Raw genomic sequence first — 27844 nt, 5'->3', positions numbered from 1 at the left:
ATAATGCACATGTCTGTGTTATTCCTTTTTTATATATTTTTTTTCTCATTTCACTTCAACAACTTAAACAATTTTGTGCCAATCCATCACATAAAATAATAATAAATTTCAGTTTGGAATACAACAAAATGGGTAAAAAGCCAGGGGGTCGAATACCTCTGCAAGGCACTGTATGTTTGAAACCTATACTATCAAAGGTGATTTAAAAGAAGGAAACCTGTTAGGAATGTAAGCAAAGAGACTCTTTAATAAAAACTACCAAAGGAAACAACAGAAAGATTAACAATCAAATGCACAGAAAATGGAGCCTGTAATGCAGAGAGCTCAGTTCAAAACAGCTGATGAATGTTAGTGTTCAACACCATCCCCTTGCTGGTGGACCAATCAAAAACAATCTGTCCATCAGTCCTTGGAGATTAGGTCACATCAGAGATTATAGTGGATGTATTATTCAAGCTCAACAAGCAGGTCTCCTTCTCCCACCGTCTCTCCTGCCTTACAGTGGACGCTCTTCACCTGGAAGGAGAGAGGAACAACTATTTAAAGGGTTTGTTTTAAGTCAGAACTACATTCTTGAAATAAAGTGACAAAATTAGCAGGACCAGACTGGATGTTTTATACAGTTACCTTTGCTTGCTTGACAGCTGTTAAACTATTCTGCATCTTCATGGCTTCAATCACACAGATCTCCTGACCCTCTGCAACCTACAGAGAGAACAAGAACCAAGGCCTGATTACAATTCACTTTACAACCTAACATGGAAAAGAAAGGAGAAGGTAAACACATCAGAATCCTGACAGCTTTTATTATCCTTAAGATAGGGTACATTTCTCTTCTAAGCTCACTAAAGTCAGAGAAGTTGCTACTCAGATTGTAATAGCACATCAGTTACATGAGAACTATACCAAACCTAACCTACAACCTTAACCAGTTCTGTATTGACTAGACACACTTGTCAACACTGTACCACCACCACCAAAGGCTGGTCTGGTGACAACAGTAACTGATGCATAGCGCTCTCCTTGACATCTCCAACAATATTTCTGCTAAACGTGAATCGACCTTCAGAAAAAGGCACTGAGGCCCACTGGTCCTTCATCCAGCGTAAACACTCCCTGGCCTGCCTGGTGGTGTGTTCAGGTACCCTTACAGGTAATCTAGCACGCAGACCACCCTGATGTGAACGGTTTCTAATGATCTGATGTGACACTTAGGTGCCTCTCACCCCCATTAAATGTGCCTGGAGATGAGTGGCATTCATCATCTGGTTCTGCAGAGTTCTGTTCACAATGAAGCGGTCATCAGTGGGATGTGGCCAAAGGACGTCCACTTCTAAGCCTTTTCGTGACTTCCAGACACTCTGTGACATTCTAAGCTCAGTGGCCACCTCCATCTGAGAACTTCCTGCTTGAAGCCTCCAATGACGAGCTACTGCTGATCAATTATTAGTTGTCATCTTAAAATGTGAACAGACTGATGAGGAGGACTGATTGAAAGCCAATTCTGACTGAAGCAGGAGGTTTGTTGGTCGATTCATGGATCAAACACCTGTTGTGAATCTTGCCATTAAGCTCCTTGTTAGAGAACAGCAAGATGTGCAAAAAGTACTGAAACCTTGAGCAGTTGGACAAGAGCATTTAAACGATTAGGTTCACCAGTAAAGGTTATAGTGCATTTTAGGTTCATCCTGGAATGTCAGTAGAAAGCTGATTATCAATAACTTTTTGTGAGTAGTGTGTCGTTCTGCTATTATGGGTTGGACCCCTTTAAATTAAAATAGGAAAAAGTGAAATCAAAACTTTTAGCAGTTGACCCTGCAAGAGAGCGACAGACTAATTTAGGGCATGGCTTAAAAAACAGTCTACACGGGTGTTCTCTAGCTGCCTGAACTGCTACCTGCAGCCTTCAGTAGGGAGAACCCAAGCAATTTATAGTTCTACATGATATCATCCATCACACAGTTAGTTATATTTGTGTTGGCTGAACTTCTACGAAGAGAATCCCCTGTTTCACTACATCCCAAAGCTGCTCTGTTGACTGAGATCTGGTGGCTGTGGAGGCCATTGGAGGACAGTGAACTTATTATCATGTCCACGAAACTGGGTTGAAATGGTTTGATCTTTGTGGCATGGAGCATTATCCTACTGGTACCCATCAGAAGATGGGTCCCAGTGCTCATAAAGAAATGGACATGATCAGCAACTGTATGATGCTCAGTTGGTACTAATGGGGTCCAAAGTGTGCCAACAAAGTATCCCATAAGCCATGAAGCCACCTCCACAGGCCTGTGCCACTGATACAATCAGTATAGATCTATGCTTTCATGTTGTTTAAGCCAAGTTCTGTTCTGACCATATCAAATGTTGCAGCTGAAACTGAGACTCATCAGACCAGGCAGCGCTTTTCCAACATGTTATCGTCCAGTTTCAGTGATTCTGTATGAATTGCTGCCTCAGTTTCCTCTTCTTAGCTGACAGGAGTAGCTTCTGGTGTAGTCTTCTGCTGCTGTAGCCCATCTGCCTTAAAGTTCCATGTGTTGTTCTTTCAGAGGTGATATTTGCAGACCTTGGTTCTAACCAGTGGTTTTATGAGCTTTTGTTGCCTTTATATCATTTCAAAGCAGTATGCCCATCCCCCTCTGACATAAACAAGGTATCTTCGTTCCTACAGCTGCAGCTCACTGGACATGTTTTCTTTCTCAGACCATTCTGAAGCCTGAAAGTTGGTTCTGTGTGAAAAAGCCATTGGACAAGTAGTAGTTGTCATGCACTCTGAACCCTGTGGGTAAATCTCCAGCTTCCTCCTGCCATAGTCGACAGTACGACAGGAAAAGCGCTATATAAATTCAGTCCATTTACAGGGGTTGGACAATGAAACTGAAACACCTGGTTTTAGACCACAATAATTTATTAGTATGGTGTAGGGCCTCCTTTTGCGGCCAATACAGCGTCAATTCATCTTGGGAATGACATATACAAGTCCTGCACAGTGGTCAGAGGGATTTTAAGCCATTCTTCTTGCAGGATAGTGGCCAGGTCACTACGTGATACTGGTGGAGGAAAACGTTTCCTGACTCGCTCCTCCAAAACACCCCAAAGTGGCTCAATAATATTTAGATCTGGTGACTGTGCAGGCCATGGGAGATGTTCAACTTCACTTTCATGTTCATTAAACCAATCTTTCACAAGTCTTGCTGTGTGTATTGGTGCATTGTCATCCTGATACACGGCACCGCCTTCAGGATACAATGTTTGAACCATTGGATGCACATGGTCCTCAAGAATGGTTCGGTAGTCCTTGGCAGTGACGCGCCCATCTAGCACAAGTATTGGGCCAAGGGAATGCCATGATATGGAAGCCCAAACCATCACTGATCCACCCCCATGCTTCCCTCTGGGCATGCAACAGTCTGGGTGGTATGCTTCTTTGGGGCTTCTCCACACTGTAACTCTCCCGGATGTGGGGAAAACAGTAAAGGTGGACTCATCAGAGAACAATACATGTTTCACATTGTCCACAGCCCAAGATTTGCGCTCCTTGCACCATTGAAACCGACGTTTGGCATTGGCATGAGTGACCAAAGGTTTGGCTATAGCAGCCCGGCCGTGTATATTGACCCTGTGGAGCTCCTGACGGACAGTTCTGGTGGAAACAGGAGAGTTGAGGTGCACATTTAATTCTGCCATGATTTGGGCAGCCGTGGTTTTATGTTTTTTGGATACAATCCGGGTTAGCACCCGAACATCCCTTTCAGACAGCTTCCTCTTGCGTCCACAGTTAATCCTGTTGGATGTGGTTCGTCCTTCTTGGTGGTATGCTGACATTACCTTGGATACCGTGGCTCTTGATACATCACAAAGACTTGCTGTCTTGGTTACAGATGTGCCAGCAAGACATGCACCAACAATTTGTCCTCTTTTGAACTCTGGTATGTCACCCATAATGTTGTGTGCATTTCAATATTTTGAGCAAAACTGTGCTCTTACCCTGCTAATTGAACCTTCATACTCTGCTCTTACTGGTGCAATGTGCAATCAATGAAGACTGGCTACCAGGCTGGTCCAATTTAGCCATGAAACCTCCCACACTAAAATGACAGGTGTTTCACTTTCATTGTCCAACCTCTGTACTATTTCTAAAAACTTTCAGACCAACTCCTCTGGCACAAACAACCACATTCAAATTCACCTTTCTCCCCCACTCAGATGCTCAGTTTGCACTTTAGTAAATTGTCTACATAATAATAATAATAATCATCTTTATTGGTCATTGCACATGTACATTACAACGAAATTTGTCCTCTGCATTTAACCCATCCCTTACAGGGAGCAGTGGGCTGCCATTGTGCGGCACCCGGGGAGCATTCCGGGGATAAGGGTCTTGGCTCAGGGACCCAGAGTGGTAATCTGTGGGATACAAACCTGGCCCCTTGTGTCCCTCTCTGGAACACAAACCTCCTGTTCTAACCACTAGGCCACTACTCACCACTAGATGCCTCAGTGATTGGAGTAGCTGCCATGTGACTGCCAGACTCACTATTAGTGTTTACAAGTTACTGAAGAAGTGTACCGAATAAAATGGCCAGTGAGTGTAGATGCTGATGTATGAGCATTATATTAGAAATGACTCCTGTCTGTCACAGTCTAATTAACACCTTAACGCAGTGAATCACGGACTCAGTGCTGTAAGAGTGCTTAAAGCTGTAGGCATTACCGTATCTCCAGGTTTGACGGACACAGCCACCACTGTTCCTGGCATGGGAGAGCGCAGGATGCTGCTGGTGTCTTCTGAAACCTTCTCTGGCATGTAGGAGTTCAGTTCTGCAGCCCGATTTGATAAAATCCGAAGCTTAAACTAAAACACACAGTTTGAGAAATGTTTTTGAACTATAGCAAAATGATAAATTATACACAATCCTGTTTGATGGCTGAACATTTAAAACTTTTCATTTCATGTTTGAGAATGCAGACAGAGCTCTTGCTTTAATTAGGACTGGAAACCCCTGTAAAGCAGCCCCAGCAGCCTGTATTCCTACAGAACCCCCCACAAATTACTTCAAGGGTCACGGTATTAAACCTTCCTCAGATCCACAAAACACACATTGGCCGGACAACCAAACTTTCAGCAGTTTCACATGGGTAGAGATCTGGATGGCTGTTCCATAACAAGGAGATAAGCCACACTGTTGCTCCTGTATCAAAGGTTTGACAATCAGACAAAGCCTCTTTTCAAACACAATAAAGTGAGCTTTTCCAGGGAGGCCAAGAAATGTAATCCCCCAACAGCCAGAACACACTCTATGGGCCCCCTTTCTTAAAGATGGGCACCAGCCACCCAGTCTGCCACTCCACTAGTGTTGCCCCAGTCCCCCATGCAACATTGAAGAGACAACCAAGACAGCCCAACATGTCCCGAGCCTTCAGCATCACAGCACAAACCTTGTTCACCACTGGCACCCTTTAGCTTATCAACTACATCAGGAACTCCTGCCAGGGGTGGACTCCCATTTCTCCAGGTTCTCAGCCTCTGCCATTTCTACAGAGGAAATGGTGACTGGACTCCCAAGCCAAACAGCCTCGGATGGTATCGATTTCCCCCGTCCAAGGACTTCCTAAAGGCTAGCCTCAGGACTTCCTTATAGCCTCTCCAAACATCTCCCACATCCAAGTTTTTGTTCTGCAACCACAAAAGCTACATACCTTCTGGCCTCACTACTCGTTTGAGTTTCCTCCGATCTATCCAGCAGCCTCCCTGTTGCCTGGCAGTCTTTGCGGCAGGATTTCCAGTGAGAAATAAGACTTAAAGCAGAGTAAGGTGGAAGTAGCAGCAGGTTTATTCAGTCGCAACCCTATTCAGCCTAACATCATCAAGCCTCCTTAAAAGACACAATTGCAGCCTTAAATAGGCACAGCTGATAAAGGACTAACCCATTCTTCACATGGAATTTACCAGTTTACAACTTCCAACTCAAACATTCATTTTATCAAATATATACACATATTCCCCCTTACTTTTTATAAATATTTTATATTTTTTAGAACTACACCCAAACACCATAAAACCCCACAACAACTATGTGCACAAATCCCCCACATTTTCCCATGGTCTCTCCTGGAACCTATAAATGGTGTCTGGACCCCCGGGGAAGTATTTGTCCAAACACCCTGGAGAGGACACAGAAAAGACAAGTAAGTTACTGTCTTAGCATCACAACACTTCTCCTGCACTCACACTCTTAACAGATTTTACACCAACATTGGCTCAATTTTCAAAACAGTAGACCTTATTTGCTCTAAATAACAATTGTCTTTTCACAGACAACCACCGCAGTTCTTAATGAAGAGCAGCTGGCCAGAGCATGGAACAAAAGGCTACATGCTCATTAAAATACTCAAATATTCAATAAATAGTTAAAACTTCTTCTGTGCAAATGATTCTTTACGTGCAAATTCATCGCTAAAGTGCAGTGCTAAATAAAGTGTTTGTTAAAGTGCTTTTTATAAAGTGCAAAGGTGCTCTTAAAGTGCTATGAGTTATTTAAATGGAAATAGTCCCAGCAATGAGGACCTCTTCATTACACTCCCCCACCAACAGACCTAACTAACTACCAGGTGGCAGCAAGTTAACAGCTCAGGCTCTCTCTTTAGCTGAGTGTCTAAGACATGAGCCTACAAGATGAAGTGATTACAAAAATCAAATCAAATCAAGGCGGCCAGGTAATCTAAGATGCTGTTTGGTGGATAAGTGCAGATAACTTACAACTTGAGGCAACAAAAAGGTGACACTCTCACTGACGGGAGCAGACACCAGGGGGCTCCTGGGCTTCCCCCTGACACACCCAACATCTCTGCTACTGGACAGATTAGGAGCAGGCGGAGGGTCCAGTTCCTCTCCAGGAGTTGGGTCCCGAGCAGTGTGTGTGGTGGTGAGTCTGACTATATCCAGTGCCTAACACTCAAACTCACACCTGCTGCTTAGATCTTTGAATCAATCCTATCACTGCTGGGTGATTGTGTTTTATTGTAGTTGAATCTTAAATGAATGTTTTCCTCTCATTAAAGAACGTTGAAAAACAACTCTTGAAAATTTGCTATAGAAGTAAAATTTGTATCATCTTAGGCTGAGGTCAATTTGCTTCATGGGAGAGCCTCATAGTCCCCAGGATCACAGGTGTACCCAAACCCCTCCATAATGTTAAGATGCAACTCTGTAGAAGCGAAAAACTATTCAGATTCTTCATAGCTTCGGTAATTCTCTCTGACATGCAGACTGTGACCTTGAGGACCAAATCCTGACCGATGGTGACCCAGCCTTGTTTTCTTAATGCTTGGAAGTCATTCCAAGCTTTTGACAGCAGTCCACCATGTGATTATCACCCACATCTTCCTGGTTCGTTAGAAGAAATTGTTCTCAGGGGATGTTTTGCCTCCATTCTCTCTTCATGGCAGTGTCCTTGGGAAGAACTGGAAGGAAGCCCACTGCCATTGGGACCCACAGGACTCATGCAAGTTTTGTTGTGACAGATACATTTGACAAATTATCTACTGTACATTAGTCTTGTTACCTAACCATGGTAAGTATGATTGCCAGGTCCAGGTTTCAGTGTAACTGTAAACATATTGTGTGCTTTCTTGGCAGCTGAATGTGCTCCAGTCAGAAATAACCTCAGGAAACCATTAGTATCTTTTCATCTTCCTGATTTACAAACCTTGTTGCTGAACAGTGTAGATGACAAACCTCCACCATCACAAAGATTTCTGCAAACATGGAGTCTTACCAGTGTGCCCATGTACTGCAGAACTATGGTTCCTGAAGCCTCCAAGGACAGACACTACAACAAAAACACCAAATATCAACTGAAATACTATATTCTTATAAAATATGGTCACTAACCAGATTCTACAATGGGGTTTCTATGCAGTAACAACAAGGTTTTATTTGAGAACCTGGGTATGTTACCTGGAGCATCCTCTCTGCACCATTAACAGTGATTGGCAGCAGAGGGGAGGCCAGATTCCACTGTCCACAGACGTCTACCTTTCCTCCATCAGCCTCCACCTGTACAGCAAGAACATTTCATTCCAAGGTGGCAGCTTTGCAGAGAAATGATCAGGACAGTCATACAGATTCCAAGTCAAGTACATCCATTCCACTTTGATTCTAGTTATCAAACAGTCAAATTCAGTTTATAATTATAATTGGCTGAAAGGTTTTCTATCTAAGGAAGCCACCAGATTGCATCAAGTCAGTCACTTGCAGCATTCATTCAGCGGAAGAGCACATAGCGACAATCGATTACATTGGTGAGAACCCCCCTTTAACAGGAAGAAACCTTTAGCAGAACTAGAACCAGGCTCAATGGGAACGCTATCTGCCGTGTCTGACTGAGGGCTTGAGAAGACACAGAATGCACACAACCCCCCCCCAGAAGCACTGATCCAGGAGTAGTTTCATTGTTTGGCAATAAGAGTCCACATGAACTGAAACCAAAAAGAAAGAGCTTTCTATTTCAGGCATAAAACGTTTTTGAAATTCTCAATATTGAGTGGTTCCAGATTTTTGTTTGATCCTTACTCTTCTGTGGCACAAAAAGTACAAACATTACCCAGACCAGCCACTTGCTAGTTAGACTAAAGTGAATAGCATCACCCCTGTGCTTAACTGCCATTGTCTTCATCCAGTACTTACAGTATAAACATCTCCTGACTTGGTGATCTGCACATGATGCCGTCCCTCCCCCAGCTCCACACACAGCTCCCAGCAGCTACCTTCCCTCAGAGCTGAGGACACTCTGCAACAGATTCATATTGAACTTTATTATTCCCATCAGGCAACCCCAATATAGCCTCCCAGTCCATTCATCCGCTTCTAAAACGCATCCCCAAACCAAACTCCCGACAGACAATAATACAAACACACTTGTATAACAGAAAGTGGACAAAAACAACATGAGTTCAACAAACAGCTTCAGTTTTATTGTTTGAAACTAAACATCTTGTTTTGGTGTTGAACAGAAAATTGAGTCAATTTCTACAGAACCTTTGTGGTCTTACTGATCACTCAAAACATTTTACACTACAGCTACATACACCCAGTTGCACTAAAAAACGACCATGATACACACATCGATACTATTCTCCCATGGCTGCATGTAAAGGCACCAGGGGACTTTGGGCAGATGTGCTGAAGTGATGTCCACTGTGACACATCATCAATCAAAGCTACCTGCTAACCCACATAAAAACACTTCTGTCCAATCCATATATCCCAGATCAGCTTAGTGACCTTTGACCTGTCCCAACTGTAAGAACACCATCTTATTGCCAGCCTCTAAGTTCTCTCTATTCATCTGGAAACCAGGGGTTTCTGATGCCCACTCTTCGGCAGTGAGACTAAAGCTTTCTCACAGCTTTAAAATCACAGTGAAGATAAAACGTTCTGTTGTGAGAGAACAGAACAGAACAGAACATTGTGTTCTGTTGTGAGAGAAGATGAGCTGTAAGAAGATGAGAAGATTATAGGGGGAGAACACTCCCATAAATGAGATCTGAACCACAGAAGGCAAACATAGAGCTAGTTTGGGTTAAGTACCAACAACTTTCATTAGTTGTACATGTAGTTATAGTTTGTACCATCTGCGGCTATGGTTACCTGAGATGGCCCAGGATCTTCTGTGAGCGGAGCTGAGAAGTGACGTGAAGAGCTGCTGCTGCGGCCAACAGCTCCCTGCGGCTCTCCACATCCAGCTGGTGACCCTTGAAGCCATCTGGGTACACCTCAGGCAGGAAGTTGGTGCTGATGTCACCGGAGATAAATCGAGGATGAGTGATGATTTCCCTCAGAAGAGGAATGTTGTGGGTTACACCTGAACCAATGAAGCCAGAAGTGTTTTCCAGAGAGAAAACCAAAACAAATGTTCCTGTCTCTGATGCTCACACCAAGCATCTGTTGCTCTACCTCTGATCACATAGTTGTCCAGAGCATCCTCCATTCTGGCCAGAGCTTCAGCTCGTGTGGATCCATAGGTAACCAGCTAAAAATACAGACTGGATCACAGTTACTGCACAACAACAAGGCCTGTGTAAAATCTTCAGACTGTCAAACCTTCTCGTTATGCAATATGTTTTATTCAGAGACAGTCCAACGCAAGTCACCTTGGAGATCATGGGATCATAGTAGATACTGATGTCACTTCCCTCCTCGATGCCGCTGTCCACACGGACCTGGCAGAGAGCACAGCAGGTTACTCAATGTTCAAACTGAGGAACCAGTCATCATGACAGAGGGACTTCCATGTGATGTCATTTAGAAAACAACAAGAACTTACATTGCTGAGGTTAAGTGGCTCTTGGTATTGAGACAACCGTCCAATAGAGGGAAGACCAAAGGATTTGTAAGGATCCTAGCAGGGAAGGAGGGAAGAAGATGGAAAGCTTTTTTCACCACGTGCCTGGTCTCTCACAATCTTATGGAGAAATGTTGGTACTAGGTGCTGATATGCTATAGTTCCTACTTCTTATGTTTAAGTATGACAGTGTGGAAACTATTGTGCATTTTGTTCACCTGAGATTAGACTGAAACGTTATAACAGAGTAAACACCAGAACTTGTTTAAAAAGTTCTGAAAGCTAAAACCAAAGAGGCTTTGGTTTATTTTACTGAGACAGTCCACTAATTGGACCTGGTGTATTATAATATCAGAACCGGCTAAACTGTGAAGCTCTTTGTTCACCTTTAGTAGGTTTTAAACATCTTCTATAAATAAATAAAACATCTAGTGCTCGACTCCACTGGTGTTTGATACAACGAATCAGCAGCCATTTCTGTGATGACAGAACTTCCAAGTCCCACTCAGCATCATGCAGACACTCACTGACCTCTGCGTAAACACGGCTCTCTATGGCCCAGCCGTTGATAGGGACGTCCTTCTGTTCGTGCTGCAGCCTGTATCCCTTGGCAACCCTGATCATCTGCTCCACCAGGTCCAGTCCTGTGATGCACTCAGTAATTGGGTGCTCCACCTGGGGTAGAGTTTAAACAGAGGTAAATAATAGTAAATCAGCATGTTAGTAGATAAACATTTCTTAAATGTCGTCTTAGAATTACTCTGGTAAATGACAGATTAAACCAACATAATCAAAGTTCGGGCTCAGAACTATTGTCGTCATGGCATGAAGTGCTTTTCAACGGTGAGACTTAAACTTTTTCCTTTAAACATTCATTTATTGACGCTGCTTTGTACAGCGTTCCACTGTAGAGCCCAAAACAGAACCATTACATCAGCAGGCACTGAGTCGGTATCTCCTCCCACTGCAACATTGTCGATTGAGAGATCGCTCACCAGCACCCTAACCCAAAGAGTGGGAGACAATCTCTCAACGAGGAATTATATGCTGTGATGTTCAGCAATAAAACGATAACCGATGATTCTGTAACAGCAACTAAATTTTATAACTTGCAGTATAAAGAGTTACTTCAGACTCTATGGAAAAGTGTTCCTGTAACAGATTCTGAAGGTATTTTTGCTGACTCAGCATTGTTCTTTCACTTTTAAGCCTGGCCTTGGTTCTGTTAGGAGTGAGTGTGAGTGTGTTTGTTACATGATGAGGCCCATTTTCTGAAAATATATGACGTTGTGAGGACCCCACTGCTCCTTGTGTGGACCAAAGCCTGGTCCCCATGTGCGAACATGCTGTTTGTTTTGAGTCTAGGACTAAGGTGTGAATTGAGTTTAGGTTAAGGTATGTACAGGTAATGGTTATGGTTAGGGTCAGGGTCAGGCCACAGAAATTAATAAATAAATGAAAGGAGTTCAATGCCAAGTCCCCGTAAGGATAGAAAAACCCAAGCTGTGTGTGTCCTGTGGACTGGTGTCCTGTCCAGGGTCACTTTTTGTGTTGTAACCTTGGTTTGATTGAAATGGTTTATTTAAAATGATGTTTGTGCCATTTATTTTATATTTACCACGGGTAGTTCCATGAGAGCACCAATAAGTATCAGTATTTTGAAAAATATGATTGAACTGAAGTACTGTGTAATGTTCATCAGTAAAACTGCCCTACTTACTGCAACAAGTACTGTGATGGAAGCTGTTTTAATTGACTTTATTCTTAGAGCAGTATATGCGTAGGTGAGCTTCTGACAGATGAACTGCCAAATGTGATAAATGTTAAAATACTTTTTATTATCACTGCAATAAACATCACAAAGTATTGTGAATTAATAGGTCCATATTGCCTAGTGAGATGTCCCAACTAAATACCACATCTGAGCTTTAACCTAAAGCCAGCGCCCTGAAAGCTGAACTCCAGGCACACCCACATCAGCCGTCTGCACTCACCTGAAGGCGTGTGTTCATCTCCAGGAAATAGAAGTTTTTCTTAGAGTCCACCAGAAACTCTACGGTCCCAGCAGAAGAGTACTTCACAGCTTTGGCCAGCTGGACTGCCTGCTCCCCCATTGCCCGCCGTGTGTCTGGGTCTAAGAAGGTACTGAGGAGGGAACAGGACCCGCAGTCAGAACCTCTCAGCTTTTAGTTCAGTTGAATTATTTAATGCATTCATAGTTTATCCATAAGCAGCAGGAAGACATTCACTGCCTTCTGGAGTTCTTCTGTATAACCTTCTGCAAGGACAAAAGCATTGGACCATATTGTAGTACAGCTGTTTTCTCCTTGGGTTAGCCTTGCTATGTTGTTGTTTAGCGTTTTTTTCGTATTTAAACACTAAAATATGGCTCCAGAATACCGTATATTTGGAACCAGTAGCATCAGGTGCATTTGGACCTCCAAAGCACAGCATCCCTGACAGGACAATCAGTATTAGAACAGCACCAACTCTGTGGCGGTCCAGTGTAAAGATCTGTTTATGACTGCTCCTTAAAAATATAAGGCAGATCAAGGCCAGTAATTACAAACCTGGGTATACAAATATTCACATAAACTCTAATATCTATATTTCTGCCTTTCACTGTTGGTCTATTGCCGCCAGCAGCTGTGAATGTTGCAGGTCGGTGTACACAGTCTGACCCAAACACTGTAACCCATGGATAGAAAAAAAGAACCCACAGGTTGGGCCTTTACAGAAACTCAAGCACTACAATGATGTTATAATGATAGATTTAAAAAGAACTGAAGTAATAGAAAGTTCTAGATCTCCACTGGAAAACCCACCGGTTCTGAAAGCATGTTTAACCCCAGTACCTGGTCTAAAACAGAGCCTGCAGTCTTTGCCATGATGACTGCTGCACTTTGTTGTTATAGACAGAGTCTCACTGACCTGGGAGCCTCCTCCACCACCTTCTGGTTCCTCCTCTGGATGGAGCACTCCCTCTCATTAAGCCACAGAGCATTGCCATGTTTATCAGCTAACACCTACAACACACACATGTTCTTCAGCACTTTGAATCCATAATGACGTTTTCAAGCATCTGTTTAGGACAGGTGAAACTGTAGACATCTGGTTAAGCTTTACTCTGGTACCACAACAGGAACCTCTAGGAAACAAACAGTAACTCATGACGTACTGCAGATGAATTCCTTTAACATGTAAACCAAGAGACCTTCAAGGGTTTATTTCCTGCTTGAGCAGTGTCCACAGATCCTGACGTACAGTTGGAAAGAAACAAAACATCAATCATTGTGTTCAAAATGAATATGAACATAAGAGCGCATGCAATGAATATCTCAGATTATATACCAGTCAGGCATAGCATTATAAGCATTGACAGGTGAAGTTAACTAATAATCTCTGTATCTTGGCACCTGTTAGTGGATGGGATATACTGGGCAGTAAGTGAACATTTTGTTCACAAAGTACAATTAAAGCTTTAGAAGTAAGAAAATTGGGCAGAGAAAGGATTTCAGCAGGTACGAATGGGTAGTACAGTTCTTAAGGGGTGTTTCTGGTCTGCAGTAGTCAGGGTCTATCAAAACTGGTCCTTTCTGATGAAAAGGTGTCAGACCAAATAGTGTATCACTGTTTGTGGTTGACATGCTGCAGTCATGCTGGACATAATGTAACACCTGATCAGTGTGAAAAAAAATGTTGGTAGGAAAGATGCGGAAAAGAAACATGTTGGGTTTTTCTTCAAAGGAGCAGAAACATCAGTTTGATTAGAGACGTGACTGAGAAGGTTGCTCCATCTCTGTGAGTGAGACCAGATCAGATAGACGCACTATCCAGCACAGCAGCCAACATTATCACTGTTGAGGCGACTGCAACTCAGTGGGAAGAGTAGTTGTCTTGCAATCCAAACGTTGTGGGTTCGATTCCAGCTCTTAGGGCACTAAAGCCCAAGTTGGCTATGGAGATGGGTATCGGTGTGTGATTGTGTGTGTTTATGAGTGTGACTGGGTGAATGTGGCTTTAATGTAACTGCTGAGAGAGTTCAGCATAAACTAGAAAGGCCGAATATAAATTCAGTCCATTTACCAACATCATTTAAAGAAATACTTAAATGAGTTCAAAGCCAACACTGCCCCCAGTCATCAACAGGTCTTTCACCTAAACAGGCTATTTGAGGAGGTTTTCCTGATGCAGTGATGGTGCTGCCTTACCAATACAGTGCTCCTGGACCCATGTACTAAGTCCAGGATGGGACTGAGTTTGGGCCTTTTCTCCAACAAACCAGGCTGCACGGTGGCACAGTTGGTAGCACTGTTCCCTTGCGGTAAGAAGGTCCTGGGTTTGACTCCCGGCCGGGGGTCTTTATGCAAGGAGTTTGCATGTTCTCCCCGTGCGTGTGTGGGTTCTCACCAGGTACTCCGACTTCCTCCCACTGTCCATAGACATGCCTGTTAGATTAATCGGTCTCTCTAATGGGTGTGTTTGTGGTTGTTTGTCCTGTATGTCTCTGTGTTATCCTACAACAGACTGGCGACCTGTCCAGGGTGTACCCTGCCTCTCCCTCTTAGACTGCTGGAGATAGGCGCCAGCTTCCCCGTGACCTACTATGGAATAAGCGGTATAGAAGAAGAATGAATCACACCAAAACACACAACCAGACAGCCTTTCACGGATTACTGGGCAGCATGGCCTCAGTGTGGAAGGTAACAGAGCTGTGTTGGGAGGGAAGCTGGAGCTGAAATCACATCTTCTCAACTGCCTGGGAACTTCAGATGTTACAGTAAAAGCACGATGGCATGGCAAGAAGAAAATTACACAAGGAAAATTGGTCATATCACTAAAAGGTTTTCACTATGAACCCTATCACTGATAAACCATGTATGAGTAAAGACTTCATACCTGGATCTCTATGTGTCTGGGGTTGTCTATGTACTTCTCAATCAGCAGCCTATCATCTCCAAAGCTGGATGCTGCTTCCTGGGATGAGAAACGGAAACCTTCCCTGTAGGGAAGCACATCCGGTATTACACAACATAACATCTTAGTATTAGCCGCATTTTTACTTAAAGATACAGAAACAGCAACATTGTAAATGGCATTTCAATATATATGCTTGTGCAAGTACTTGTGTTCACAGAAACATGAAGAACTGTTGGAATTTTAGCTGAACTACATAGAAATGAGTGCCTTCCAGAACAAGGTGAGTAGTAGGAGAAAAATCTGAAGTAAAAGTGAAAACCTGGATAAGTACTTTTAGAAAATGTTAAGAAATGTTTTCACAATAATTCTAAGAAACAGATTAACAGATAAACCCCTGCCCATCATGGTAGGTGGCACAGTCCCCATTTTCTAAAATGTTTGTTCAATCCATTGCCCTTTTTCTGACAAATCAAGACTGGGGCGGCATGCTATTAGGAATGTAACATCTAGTTATAATACCTCGGCTGAATATCGCGATGAAGATATCAATTAGAATAAAACCACTCAACCAATAAAAATGTCCTCACTAAAGATATACATGAAATGAGACATTAAAGGCAGTAAAAGTCTATTCAACAGGCCAAATATATTATTGCTGAGCAAAAATGGCAAGTGAAATATAATATTCTACCAAGGATTGGATTCAGACAGTGATTGAGATACTGCACTCACTGAATGTGTCACTATACTGAGCAGCTCTAATTAACAGTTAGCCTTGGGAATAAGGTGAGGGCATATTAGCCACCAGTCAGGGTTTAATGGCTTAGGGAGGAAATATGTTATCAGTTCACATCATAACCTTCAACCGTTTCCTCAGTATGAACACTACTACTGGGCTGTCAAGGCACTGGAGACTGAAAAAAGAAAACAAATTTAAGTTGGATTGTCAGGAAGTGTAGCTGGGAGCCACACTGGAGCCTTAGACACAACAGGTTCAGTTGTATTTCCAGCCCGTGAATCTTACTAAATGGACTTTATGATGGAGTCTGAAGCTCTGAACAGAGCTTTCTAAAGGCAGGACCATAAGACAGTGAGTTGGTGAAAGAGTAGGTTTTCTATGTTACAATAGCATTGAAGGAAATTCAAAGTTTTATGTTTTGAGAGTGTTTCAACTGCAATCCACACTATGGCCATTACAAGGCAGTTGCTATGATGAACAGTGGGCAAGCAGTGAATGAGACAGACTGAAAAGCACTGTAACAAACCCAGACCAGGATGAAAGCAGCCAACCAAGTTAGAACCACTGATACTTTTCACAAACAAAGTGAAAACAGCTGCAGTATCTGTCTGAACAAGAAAGGTCTCCTGTTTGCAACAGAACTACAGTTTCAGGTGCTGAAGTTATCCAAGTACAACTTGCAGTAATAGCAGCTGGCTTCCCTTCATTCATTTAGCTAGGGGTTGTACACCATGATTTACACTTTAAAACATATCGGAACAGAACAGAACAATACCGGGTCTCCTCATTGTTCCAAGCTATCCTCATTCCTTTCCCTCCTCCTCCTGCAGATGCTTTGATCATCACAGGGTAGCCTTGTAACACAACACAGAGTTCCATCATTAATCATTTTACAGTTTCACATCAGGATCCATCTTAAACATACCTCAGTGACATCTACAAGTCTTTATCAGCCATGACTGATTTGTTAATCTGCATATTAACCACATGTGTATAAATGCATTCCAACCAGCAGAGGTACTGCTTTCTGCATATCAACAAATGACCTGTAGAAACAGAGGTGAAATGCAGCACTTGTTACAACAGCACTGTTAGATCTTTATTGAACTGGACTGAGCTGAAATGAATAGTACTCAATTGGTCTGGATGCAACAGAACCTGAACAGTGCGGTGGAATGAATTAGAACTGAATTAAAAGGTTGAATTAATCAAACTCCTGTATAAATTGTGTTGTCTATTCATGTGTTAAAGTCAAGTCGTAGCTTCATAGTTACTGTAAGTGTCTGCTAGATCCTTTTTTTTTGGTACATTGAGTTTTGTGCCTTTGTTTTATCTGGAAGAGTCTGAAGCCATACAATTACCCACAGACTAAAGACTTTCAGACATGGATCAGCCTGGAGTATTGGCTGAAGCTAGAACATTCCAAGATGCAATTGTCAACAAACAATGAGTATTTTGCTGGAGACTCCTTCAAAAGTCCTTTGGTAAATCCTAAATGGGTTTAACACCCACATCCCCTACCATACATGCCAGATGTGGGCAGCATCCAGCCTAAAGTGATGAACAGAGTCAGACGATCAGAAGTTCTGTCACTGAGTAAAGTGGTGACTTACCAATTTCCTGAGCAATCTTCACAGCTTCCTCTGCAGTCTGTTGATCAGAGAGGAATGAGGTTTGGTTAGCAATGATGAATCAAACAGAGTCTTCAACTGAAAGCAGAGGTCTGAACTGGTCCACTTGAACCTGAGGGTTCTGACCCAAGATCTGGATTGGATCTCCTAACCCATATGTGTTCAGACAGAAAGTCTTTTTTTTCCATTAAAAGACGAGAACAATAATGTCTTCATGTCAATAAAAATCAATGATCTAATTGTAATCAATGATGAACAGCTTTCGTTGCTGCTTTCATGCTGGGTTCTGCTTCTAGTTCCTTGTTAGATAGAAAACGTATTTACCAAATTAAATAATAAAATTGACTTTGATAACTAGGATCAAAATGGAATGTATGCAATTGACTTGGAATCTGTCTGTATGAATGAACTGAGTACGTTGTGTTTATTAATTGATTTGTTTTGTAAAGTGCCTTGGACAATATTTATTGTGAATTTATTTAAAACCTTATTAAAAATGGAATTGAACTAAAAGTATTTGGAACTATGAACATGTCAACAGTACAGCATGTTGTGCATCAGAATATGATTATTTGCGTAATTAGGTTTTATATTGGACGTCATTAAGCACACAATTAAAGTCCACATTGGCTGACCAAATGTTCGACCCATTCTGGAAAAAAAGCACCCTCTAAAATGCTTCCTTAGTTTACTGACCTGGTCTATTACTGACACAGAAGAGGACAGAGCAAACTTATAACTACTTAAAGGGAAATCATGCCTTTGCAATGGCAGGGGTCAGTAGAAAACCCCCTGTATAAAGTTGGGACTATTTTGGATGATGGGTGACCTCCTACCTCCACGACTCCATCAAATCCTGGGATAGTGTTCACCTTGGCAGCCTTAGCAATCAGCTTGCTCTCAATTTTATCCCCCATTGCTTGTATTGCATGAGTGTCTGGGCCGATGAATGTTACTCCTTCTGCAGCCTAGCAGCAAAATAAAAAACAAAAACAATACTTATAATCAAAACCTACTGAGAGTACAAAGTGAAAAAAAGGTGAAACATCAGTCAAATAATCCAGTGTATTCTAAAACATCCCTGCTGTATAATCAGCAAACTTAATGAGTTCAGTGGAGAGTAATGAACAAAGGACTGGACACACATCCTTGAGGAGCCCCTGTGCATAAAGCAGGTATTACATATACTTTTAATTAAACTCACATTTCGGTATTAAAAATGTTCTTTTTGGTTAGATGTAATATTCTAATCTTAAATGTTGTGTTTTTATTTACTGCAAGGAGAAATTCATCATAATTAACAGAAATAATGGCTTAAAATGACAATGCTTCTTTTCCATTAGTACCTACTCTACTCTACTTCTTTATGTCACCTTGTAGTCCATTAGGTCTTGAATGCCTTGCGGCCCTGGAATCACAGAATGGGCCCTTGTTGGGAGCTCCAAAAGGCACCTACAGTATATTTACCATGTTGCTGGAAGAAGTAGTGGAGTAAAAAGTGGATGTGGAGAAGAAGCATACAGCAATAAGAGGGACAGGAGTTCAGTTAGTTTAGGTCTGTCCATCAGCTGTGAGAGTAATGTGACATCACGCAATTATAACATTTTACGTTGGAGACAGAGTTGATAATGATGATGACGGTAGAGTTGCAGTCTGTGTGGATTGGCCTGATGCCAGCTCTTTACCACACTTGTGTCTCCATCTGCACATCCTTCTTGTACGTCCTCATCCAACCAGCAGCACTGTTAAGCCTCTCTTCCTTAAGTCTACAGAAACTTGCTTTAAATAGCAGCTCTAGGCAGCATTTTAACAATTGTATACAGAAACACTATTTTAAAGTTTTTTGCAGAACATAAAGCTATTAAATGTAAAACAAAATCCAACAATGTGCAAAGGTAACTTCTGCTGTGCTGCACCTTCTACTTCGTTAGATGTGGAGAATTTTCTTTAAATTGAAAAAAAACTATGATCTTTCTAAAGGGACCAAAGAATAAATCCCTGTGACTATTACTCACCAGGCGCTTTGCAAACTCCTTGTTTTCAGAGAGAAATCCATACCCAGGATGAACCTTAAAACAGAAAAACTAGTTTTAGATTCAGATGAAGGCTTCAGTTTAGATTCCAGTTGTGACTCAGGATGCCCAGCTTGTAGGCAACATGCCATGCTACCCTGAGTTTCAGAGAGGAAAACAGCCATAATATCACATGATGCAAGAAAAGGTTGCAGAGATGTAGAGCTTACAGCTTGTGCTCCAGTTTGTCTGATAGCCTCCATGATGGCCTCCATGTTCAGGTAGCTTTTACCAGTAGGAGCGGGGCCAACATAGACAGCCTCATCAGCCATCTTTACATGAACCTGAAGACCCACACAAACAAATCAGAAAGTCACTTTTCCACATCTCAGGGGAGATTCTTGGCTTGCAATGTCTGCACCAAGCCTGTGAGCCACTGATGTTACCAAACTGTTGCAAGTTTCATTCATGATGTTTGACCAGGTGTTAAGCACAGCCTTGCTCACTTGTTGCTCGTTTTGGTGGGTCAGACCAGTTGCTGCTCATTAAGACTAAATATTAACTCAGCTAGTACAGAACATTCCTCGTCTTGTCTCTGATGAACTACTTTGTAGTCTTGCTGTGTTTCAGAGAAATATCTTCTTGCATGATGGAAAATTACAAGGTATTATTTATTAAGCTTACAGTAAACTTACATTTGTGAATGTCAAAAAGAACAGCTACAGACTTTAACTATGGCTTGAGGAGGATGAAAACCTAAAACACATTGGCTTGAAAGGTAAAAAACTAAACTATTTTAATGAGGTAATGAGGTTTTCACAGAGGACAGCCCAGCCTTACCTCCAGTTGGTCCTAACACAATATACCCATTTTTAATTCTAACAAACAGAACAATCTTCACAAACCATGTTGTACCAGTCTGGGATCAATGTATCAGGTATGAGCCATCTGTACATTGCAGCTTTCATACTTGTGGATCTAATGCCAAATACAACTGACCATTCTCTCTTTGTGTGTGTGCTATTACACAAAGAATAATTGTTTTTATTAATCTCAACGTGTTTTACAGAACGCGTTTTCAGGCCTGAATAATCCACTTCAGGTTCTGATCCGTCCATGTATCACATGTTGTGAACCAGAAATGAACTAAAGCAGCCTTTCTCAAAGTTCGGACTGGGTTCCAGACCCAGAGCAAACTGCATGTCAATCTGGACCTCGGCCAGGGTGCTGAATGTGGGCTGAATCACAGAATCCTGTCATATTAAAACATTGAATATCAGAGGATTTGGTGTATATGATGAATGTGTCGTAAATGTGACCCTTACACTAGGAAGGATCAGGAACAGAGAGAATGTCCTGTCTGCTGCTCTCTCAGCCTGTTTGTTCTGTGACCCACTCGGCAGAAGGCCAGGCAAGTTTATTAATATAGCACATTTCAGCAACAAGACAATTCAAAGTGCTTCACATTATGAAAAAAGTACACTATAGAGGGATGATAAAGGAAAGGAAAGAACATTTTGTCTACAGACTGAAAATAATGAATGCACTTGATGCTTTTAGGCCCATATTTCATATAATTTATAATCGAGCGTTTCTCCCTGGGAAGAGGGCAACTCTTTAGAACTGTTCTGACCCATTATGTGTCTCGAAAATGAGAAAATATTCCTTTAAAAAAACAAAAAAACAAGGTCTGCTCTGCTTGGCTGTCTGTCTCCATGAAGACCTGACTGCTGCATAATTCTGTTCTATGCAACTTCAGCCTGGGAAGCAAAGGGAACATGTTCTGATCCGAATCATCATTTATGGCTACAGGTAAATCTAAAGAAATGTGAATATTGTGGAAAACGTTCAATAATTTTGTCACTCATTTCAGAGAGTGAAACTCATATTACAGATATGATTCTAATACAATATTCTAATTATTTTAGCTGTACTTGTAGCAATAAATGATAAAGCTAAATGTTTTAGGGGATGTGCTGTTGGAACATAATAGCAGCTTTGTAGAACCAAGTTATTTCAGTGCTGGAGTAAAGAACGCTGTCCAGAACCTCAGAGGAACTAAATATGGGCAGCTGTAAAAAAAACACAAAAAAAACTGTTTCCTAATAAAAGATGTTACTGCTACTACTTTTATAACAGTAATGTTTAAAGATAACTAACAGGAGATTTTATAAAGAACGTTACCAAATCCTTACATTCCCAATAAATGTGGGTTATTTTCCTTTGTTTGCCTTTAATACACTGAACAAAGAGATAAACACAACACTTTTGTTGTTTCTCCCATTTTTCATTAGCTGAATCCAAAGATTTTTTCTATTTACCTTCAACCTTATCCAGAAATCAGATTTGGACCTTTGAGCATAAAGTTTGACAACCTCTGGTCTATAGGATAGAATAGTGAAATAGTCCTTTAATTCTACACTGACCAGAAATCTGTGGGCATCCATCATCTTGATCTAGAACAAACATGCCAAGCAGGTTGACACTAACAGAGAAAGACGCCCTAAGTATTAGTTCTCCTAAATAAAAACAGAAGAAGACTCACAGCACTGGAGTCTACATCACTGTGAACAGCTACGGTCTGGATGCCCATCTTCTTACATGTCTTCATCACCTGGATAAGAAGGACAGATGTCAATACCAATGCTTTGCTCCACACAGCATGTAACACCCTGACAGGTACAGGCTACAGGAGCAACACTCCTTATGAGGAGGAACAATGGAGAAGGGTGGAGCAACGTGGCTTACAGGCAGGAGGTCTGGAATATTTGTGTGTTGGTTAAACTGCCGTGCAGCTCATCAATTATTAAAGCAAACGTTATTTTTGTTTTTACAGCGGAGTGTGTGTCATAAAGGTTTTCATCACTAAGCCGAGGACCTGAGGTTCGTATTTAGCATGACATCCAGGTTCATAGAGTATTACAGATCAATGTATTGATCTAGTGGTTTTTATAAAGCGATTAATTTGATCTCTAAGAAGTGATCTTATTCAGACTTTAGATGGATAGTTTGCTGCAAACATGCATTTTTAGAAACTTGACTCTACTAATCTGCACAATGAATGATTATTTCAGAGAACAGAAGGATTAGAGAACAAGCTGACTTGTGGCTAACAATGAGCATCTAATGAGTAGTAGGATGTAGAAATCAGCTGACTTACTGAGGAAAAGCAGTATTTTATTGGAGACCTACAGGGGTTGGACAATGAAACTGAAACACCTGGTTTTAAACCACAATAATTTATTAGTATGGTGTAGGGCATCCTTTTGCGGCCAATACAGCATCAATTCGTCTTGGGAATGACATATACAAGTCCTGCACAGTGGTCAGAGGGATTTTAAGCCATTCTTCTTGCAGGATAGTGGCCAGGTCACTACGTGATACTGGTGGAGGAAAATGTTTCCTGACTCGCTCCTCCAAAACACCCCAAAGTGGCTCAATAATATTTAGATCTGGTGACTGTGCAGGCCATGGGAGATGTTCAACTTCACTTTCATGTTCATTAAACCAATCTTTCACCAGTCTTGCTGTGTGTATTGGAGCATTGTCATCCTGATACACGGCACCACCTTCAGGATACAATGTTTGAACCATTGGATGCACATGGTCCTCAAGAATGGTTCGGTAGTCCTTGGCAGTGACACACCCATCTAGCACAAGTATTGGGCCAAGGGAATGCCATGATATGGAAGCCCAAACCATCACTGATCCACCCCCATGCTTCACTCTGGGCATGCAACAGTCTGGGTGGTACGCTACTTTGGGGCTTCTCCACACTGTAACTCTCCCGGATGTGGGGAAAACAGTAAAGGTGGACTCATCAGAGAACAATACATGTTTCACATTGTCCACAGCCCAAGATTTGCGCTCCTTACACCATTGAAACCGACGTTTGGCATTGGCATGAGTGACCAAAGGTTTGGCTATAGCAGCCCGGCCGTGTATATTGACCCTGTGGAGCCCCTGACGGACAGTTCTGGTGGAAACAGGAGAGTTGAGGTGCACATTTAATTCTGCCGTGATTTGGGCAGCCGTGGTTTTATGTTTTTTGGATACAATCCGGGTTAGCACCAGAACATCCCTTTCAGACAGCTTCCTCTTGCGTCCACAGTTAATCCTGTTGGATGTGGTTCGTCCTTCTTGGTGGTATGCTGACATTACCCTGGATACCGTGGCTCTTGATACATCACAAAGACTTGCTGTCTCGGTCACAGATGCACCAGCAAGACGTGCACCAACAATTTGTCCTCTTTTGAATTCTGGTATGTCACCCATAATGCTGTTTGCATTTCAATATTTTGAGCAAAACTGTGCTCTTACCCTGCTAATTGAACCTTCACACTGCTCTTACTGGTGCAATGTGCAATCAATGAAGACTGGCTACCAGGCTGGTCCAATTTAGCCATGAAACCTCCCACACTAAAATGACAGGTGTTTCAGTTTCATTGTCCAACCCCTGTATGCCTTTCCATCAATTAGTAAAATAAAACCAAAACAACAAGAAAAAAGCAAGGCCAGCTGTTGCATTTTATTATTTTTACCTCCAACAGCACGCAGCACACATTCTGTACACACTTAGTCTCATGACATCCAGATAGGGAGCTCAAGGTCCACAGAAAGAAAGTATATCCATATTTTGACAGTGAGTCTTACCCTGCAGGCAATTTCTCCTCTGTTGGCGATGAGGATCTTATCAAAGGTCTGTGGAAGAAAAAATCTGGTGTCACTTGAACACAGCATCCGCAGCTTCCATCACAGGCTTTCACTGTTCCTCACCTTCCTCATGCAAGGTGGAAACAGAGTTCAGAGCACACAGATCTATTATCAACAGCTCTATTTTCACTCAGCAATGGTCCTCCACAGATAATCTAGGGCACATTAAAACCAGAACCAGAACCAGATTTAAAGGAGTTTTAAAATGCTGCAGTATTGTCACATATGAGGGGATGGGGCAGGAAAACTGGTGTGCCACAAAGAGCAGAAAAATAACCTAAGCATACATAAATACTAGTAGTAGTAGTACTGAGTGGTACTACTACTACTAAAACATGTAGAAGCCAGGTCACTGAGCACAACAAGTTGCAAATTTCACTGGGTTTCTAACTTGTAACTAGGTCCAGCTGCTGAGACATAGCAGACACAGCGTTCTTATTTAACACGAGGAAGAAGTTCATTTTCACATGCCTGTACAGCAGTTTACCTCTAGTAACAAACACACATTAATTATGTCACTATGCATAACATGGGGGAGGGGGAGGTCTGTACACTATGGGCTGAGAAAGCTCTGCTCCATCTTAATCATCATAATCCACGTTTCATGATTCTGAAAGTTCATGAGAATAGAAACCAAAACACTTAACAGTATTTTATTGCAAGTCAGAGAATAACGGTTTGTTTTTTTGAGCATGACCTAATATATACGTATACATAACATATATATTACACTTATAAAGGTATATCAACAATAATAATAATTTATATTGCATATTCATCTTTAACCATCCAATAAACATAGCCAAAGTAATACAGTTACACAGAACTGGACAAAAGCATGAGTACTATACTACAGACCTGTATCCTCACTTCCATACGGATCAGTACTGGGTACTAATGGTTTTATGTGAAGTAAATTTGTAAAGTCCCAGAGGGATTGAAATGTTTTTTATCTGAAGACAACGCTACTATTTTCTGTTCTGGAGACCATTTAAATGTGCTGCTGGATGATGGAGTGAAAGAAATGAAAAAATTAACATTGTGGCTTGAAAATAAATGATCATTAAACTCAACCAAAACTAAATTTATAACATTTCTGAAATAGGTGTTTATCTTCATTTTTCTACAGGGGTATTACCTTAGCTATTCTCATTTTATAGGGAAATTAACCAGTTAGAAAAGAGAAATTACAGATATAGCTGTTCCTTATGAGAATAAAAGAGTCCAAACTTACCTTTTCATTGGGACTGGTGGGAGTAGCATACTGAGCCCTGTGATTTACTGCATAGCACCGCGACTGGCATGGAGTGTACTGCAAAATACACACAGCCACATCATGAAGGTTCTGAGTTTTTTTTCCATGATGATGAGAAACACAGGCTCTGGAAACCCTCAATGAAAACATCAACCAGAAACACAGATGGTTATTTCTCCTATAACGGCTGCTTTGTTTAGCAACCGATTTAACTGTTAGAGACTTAGGAAACCATTTACTCAAGTTTAAAATGATCTGGAACAATTATTTAAAAAATGTTCTACAAAAATCGGACATCACCTTTAAACTTTCTACTTTGTGAGCACACATTATACATGCTCCTGTTATACATTCCAATGTTATAGCTCTTAAAAAGAAATGGGAATTGACTGAAAACGGTAACAGCAGGGCAAAACTAAAGAAAAATGAAGGTTGGAAACAGCCACATAATGCTGATCAGAACATCTGTTTATTTATCTGGATTGGGGTGAAAAAAAAACACGTTTTAAATTAATATGACTTTCATGCCCATAATAAGAAGATGTTACCTTATGAGCACAACTATGACTTCCGTCATTGTTACAGTGACATCCTTTATAAATGAATGAGAACAGTATATCCTAATATTTCTTCAGTGACACCGCTCCTATATTGAGTAGAGCTTTACTGCTACTGTTAACAGCAATGCTGAAGCTAAATGAAAACTCATCTTTCACTTCACTTATAGATAGCATTAAACACATAGCCATTATGAAGAAAACCCAACCTCTCTAGCTCGGTTTAAGACCACAATGGACTGACCCAGTTGTCAAACATCCCTGTTTGATCATTGCAAATCTTCACCCTGCAACACAGTGTGCTCCTCCTTGAGGACGAGAGAGTGGCACAACAAAAAGTTTGGACACTTTATTTCGTTAGTGTTTACAGTTAAGTGTTGATCACCATTAGTGCGTTGCCTTAACAGTTATAATTCATGGTGCAGGAGGTGATTTTTATTTCTGCTTATGCTACTCAAGTGCACATTTGTTGTTACATTTTGCTTTCTTTACTTTATTTCTATATTACATTTAGCATTGAAATGTTTTTAATGCACACAACACGTGTAGTAAAGAACTACATGGGTATTTGACAGTTATATTTTGATATTTTACACTTGATTTTATTAAACAATATACATTAACACTTCTTTTGCAAGAACATAGTGTGGTTCTATTTTGTACTTTTTAAATAAAAATATGAATCTTACTTAATACAGATGAATTAAATTCTGAATTTCACCCGCCAGGTTTCCCAAGGTCAATATACTTAACACTATATTAGTTTGCTTTGAAATTTGTATGATATGAACGACTCTTTGACGTGATTAGGTTTCCTTCCTATCACTAGTTAGGACTGTTGCTGTGCAGCTGATATTTTCAGCTTGATAAAAACAGACAGCGTCCAGTAGTCGGTGCCCAGCAGGATGTTTAAAGACACTTTACGTTCAACTGCTGCCGTTTACATCCACTGCTGTACCTAGCCGGGCTCATCACAAGCATTGTTTTTACCCGGGTTAGTAGCTGTCCCAGTCAGCGGTCATAATGTTATGGCTCATCACTGTAACGGCACACTATACAAACACTGTACACCATCAACTAGTTGAGTTTTGTCAGTAAAACCCTTCTTCTGTTTCCGGTGTGGGGTTTTCCAGGTGCTTCTTCTAACATGTGCTTCCTTCCGGAGCCTACACTGTGTCTGCTGCGGTAAACTCACCTTCACAGCAAACAACAGCCTGTCCAGCAACACAGCCTGCCTGTATAACGCCATGTTGCCAGGATCGCTTCTTCTTCTCTGAGCTTTAGCAAACGTGCATTACTGCCCCCTCATGGATTAAGCGCCGAGGTTCAAATCCAGCTAATTCTTAACATGACCACAATATGTTTGTGGTATTTCACCGCAGCACTTCGTGGTTTAATCGTGTTATTGGAACTAATTAGAGTAATATAGAACTGTGAGATTTAGGAAGTCTGACATACTTTTCCTCATTTCTTCTTTTCTTTCAGTTCTATAGACTTTCTTGGTCTATGCAGTTTTGAGGAGTTCCTGAATATACATAAAGTCCTACTTTCTATAATTTTATAAATTTGACTGATTTACTATAAAACTAATATTGAAATTTAGGAGGGGAATGTACTAATACTATAAACTCCCTTCCTTCTCTAAAAAAAAACTTAACTTTTGTTTTCTCT

At 41.4% G+C, this 27844-nt stretch overlaps 1 protein-coding gene across 1 annotated transcript; it reads right to left on the bottom strand.

Annotated features, from left to right (window-relative positions):
* Positions 1 to 220: 220 nt before the first annotated feature.
* On the bottom strand, positions 221 to 27491 carry pcca (propionyl-CoA carboxylase subunit alpha). Its single transcript, XM_047351876.1, has 23 exons — positions 27369 to 27491; positions 25596 to 25673; positions 24302 to 24349; positions 22194 to 22262; positions 19879 to 19992; positions 19652 to 19705; positions 18473 to 18604; positions 17619 to 17655; positions 16781 to 16859; positions 15246 to 15348; positions 13278 to 13372; positions 12341 to 12491; positions 10878 to 11021; positions 10329 to 10403; positions 10156 to 10224; positions 9959 to 10034; positions 9653 to 9866; positions 8690 to 8792; positions 7961 to 8059; positions 7779 to 7832; positions 4715 to 4855; positions 628 to 705; positions 221 to 516 (listed from the first exon to the last, which is right to left on the bottom strand). The coding sequence occupies exons 1-23, from the start codon at positions 27420 to 27422 to the stop codon at positions 448 to 450; spliced, it is 2136 nt and encodes a 711-aa protein (XP_047207832.1). The 5' UTR covers positions 27423 to 27491; the 3' UTR covers positions 221 to 447.
* Positions 27492 to 27844: the final 353 nt, after the last annotated feature.

This window comes from Girardinichthys multiradiatus, chromosome 22, assembly GCF_021462225.1.
Source record: "Girardinichthys multiradiatus isolate DD_20200921_A chromosome 22, DD_fGirMul_XY1, whole genome shotgun sequence".
Taxonomy (NCBI): domain Eukaryota; kingdom Metazoa; phylum Chordata; class Actinopteri; order Cyprinodontiformes; family Goodeidae; genus Girardinichthys; species Girardinichthys multiradiatus.
Note: the sequence above shows the minus strand (reverse complement) of the source record. Positions and strands in the feature narration are given on the sequence as shown.

Coding starts and splice junctions, on each gene's coding strand:
- pcca (XM_047351876.1), bottom strand. CDS start 27,422: ATGGCGTTATACAGGCAGGCTGTGTTGCTGGACAGGCTGTTGTTTGCT. Junction 22,263..24,301: donor GAGGAGAAATTGCCTGCAGG/GTAAGACTCACT, acceptor CTTCTTATCCAG/GTGATGAAGACATGTAAGAA. Junction 10,035..10,155: donor ATGATCCCATGATCTCCAAG/GTGACTTGCGTT, acceptor CTGTATTTTTAG/CTGGTTACCTATGGATCCAC.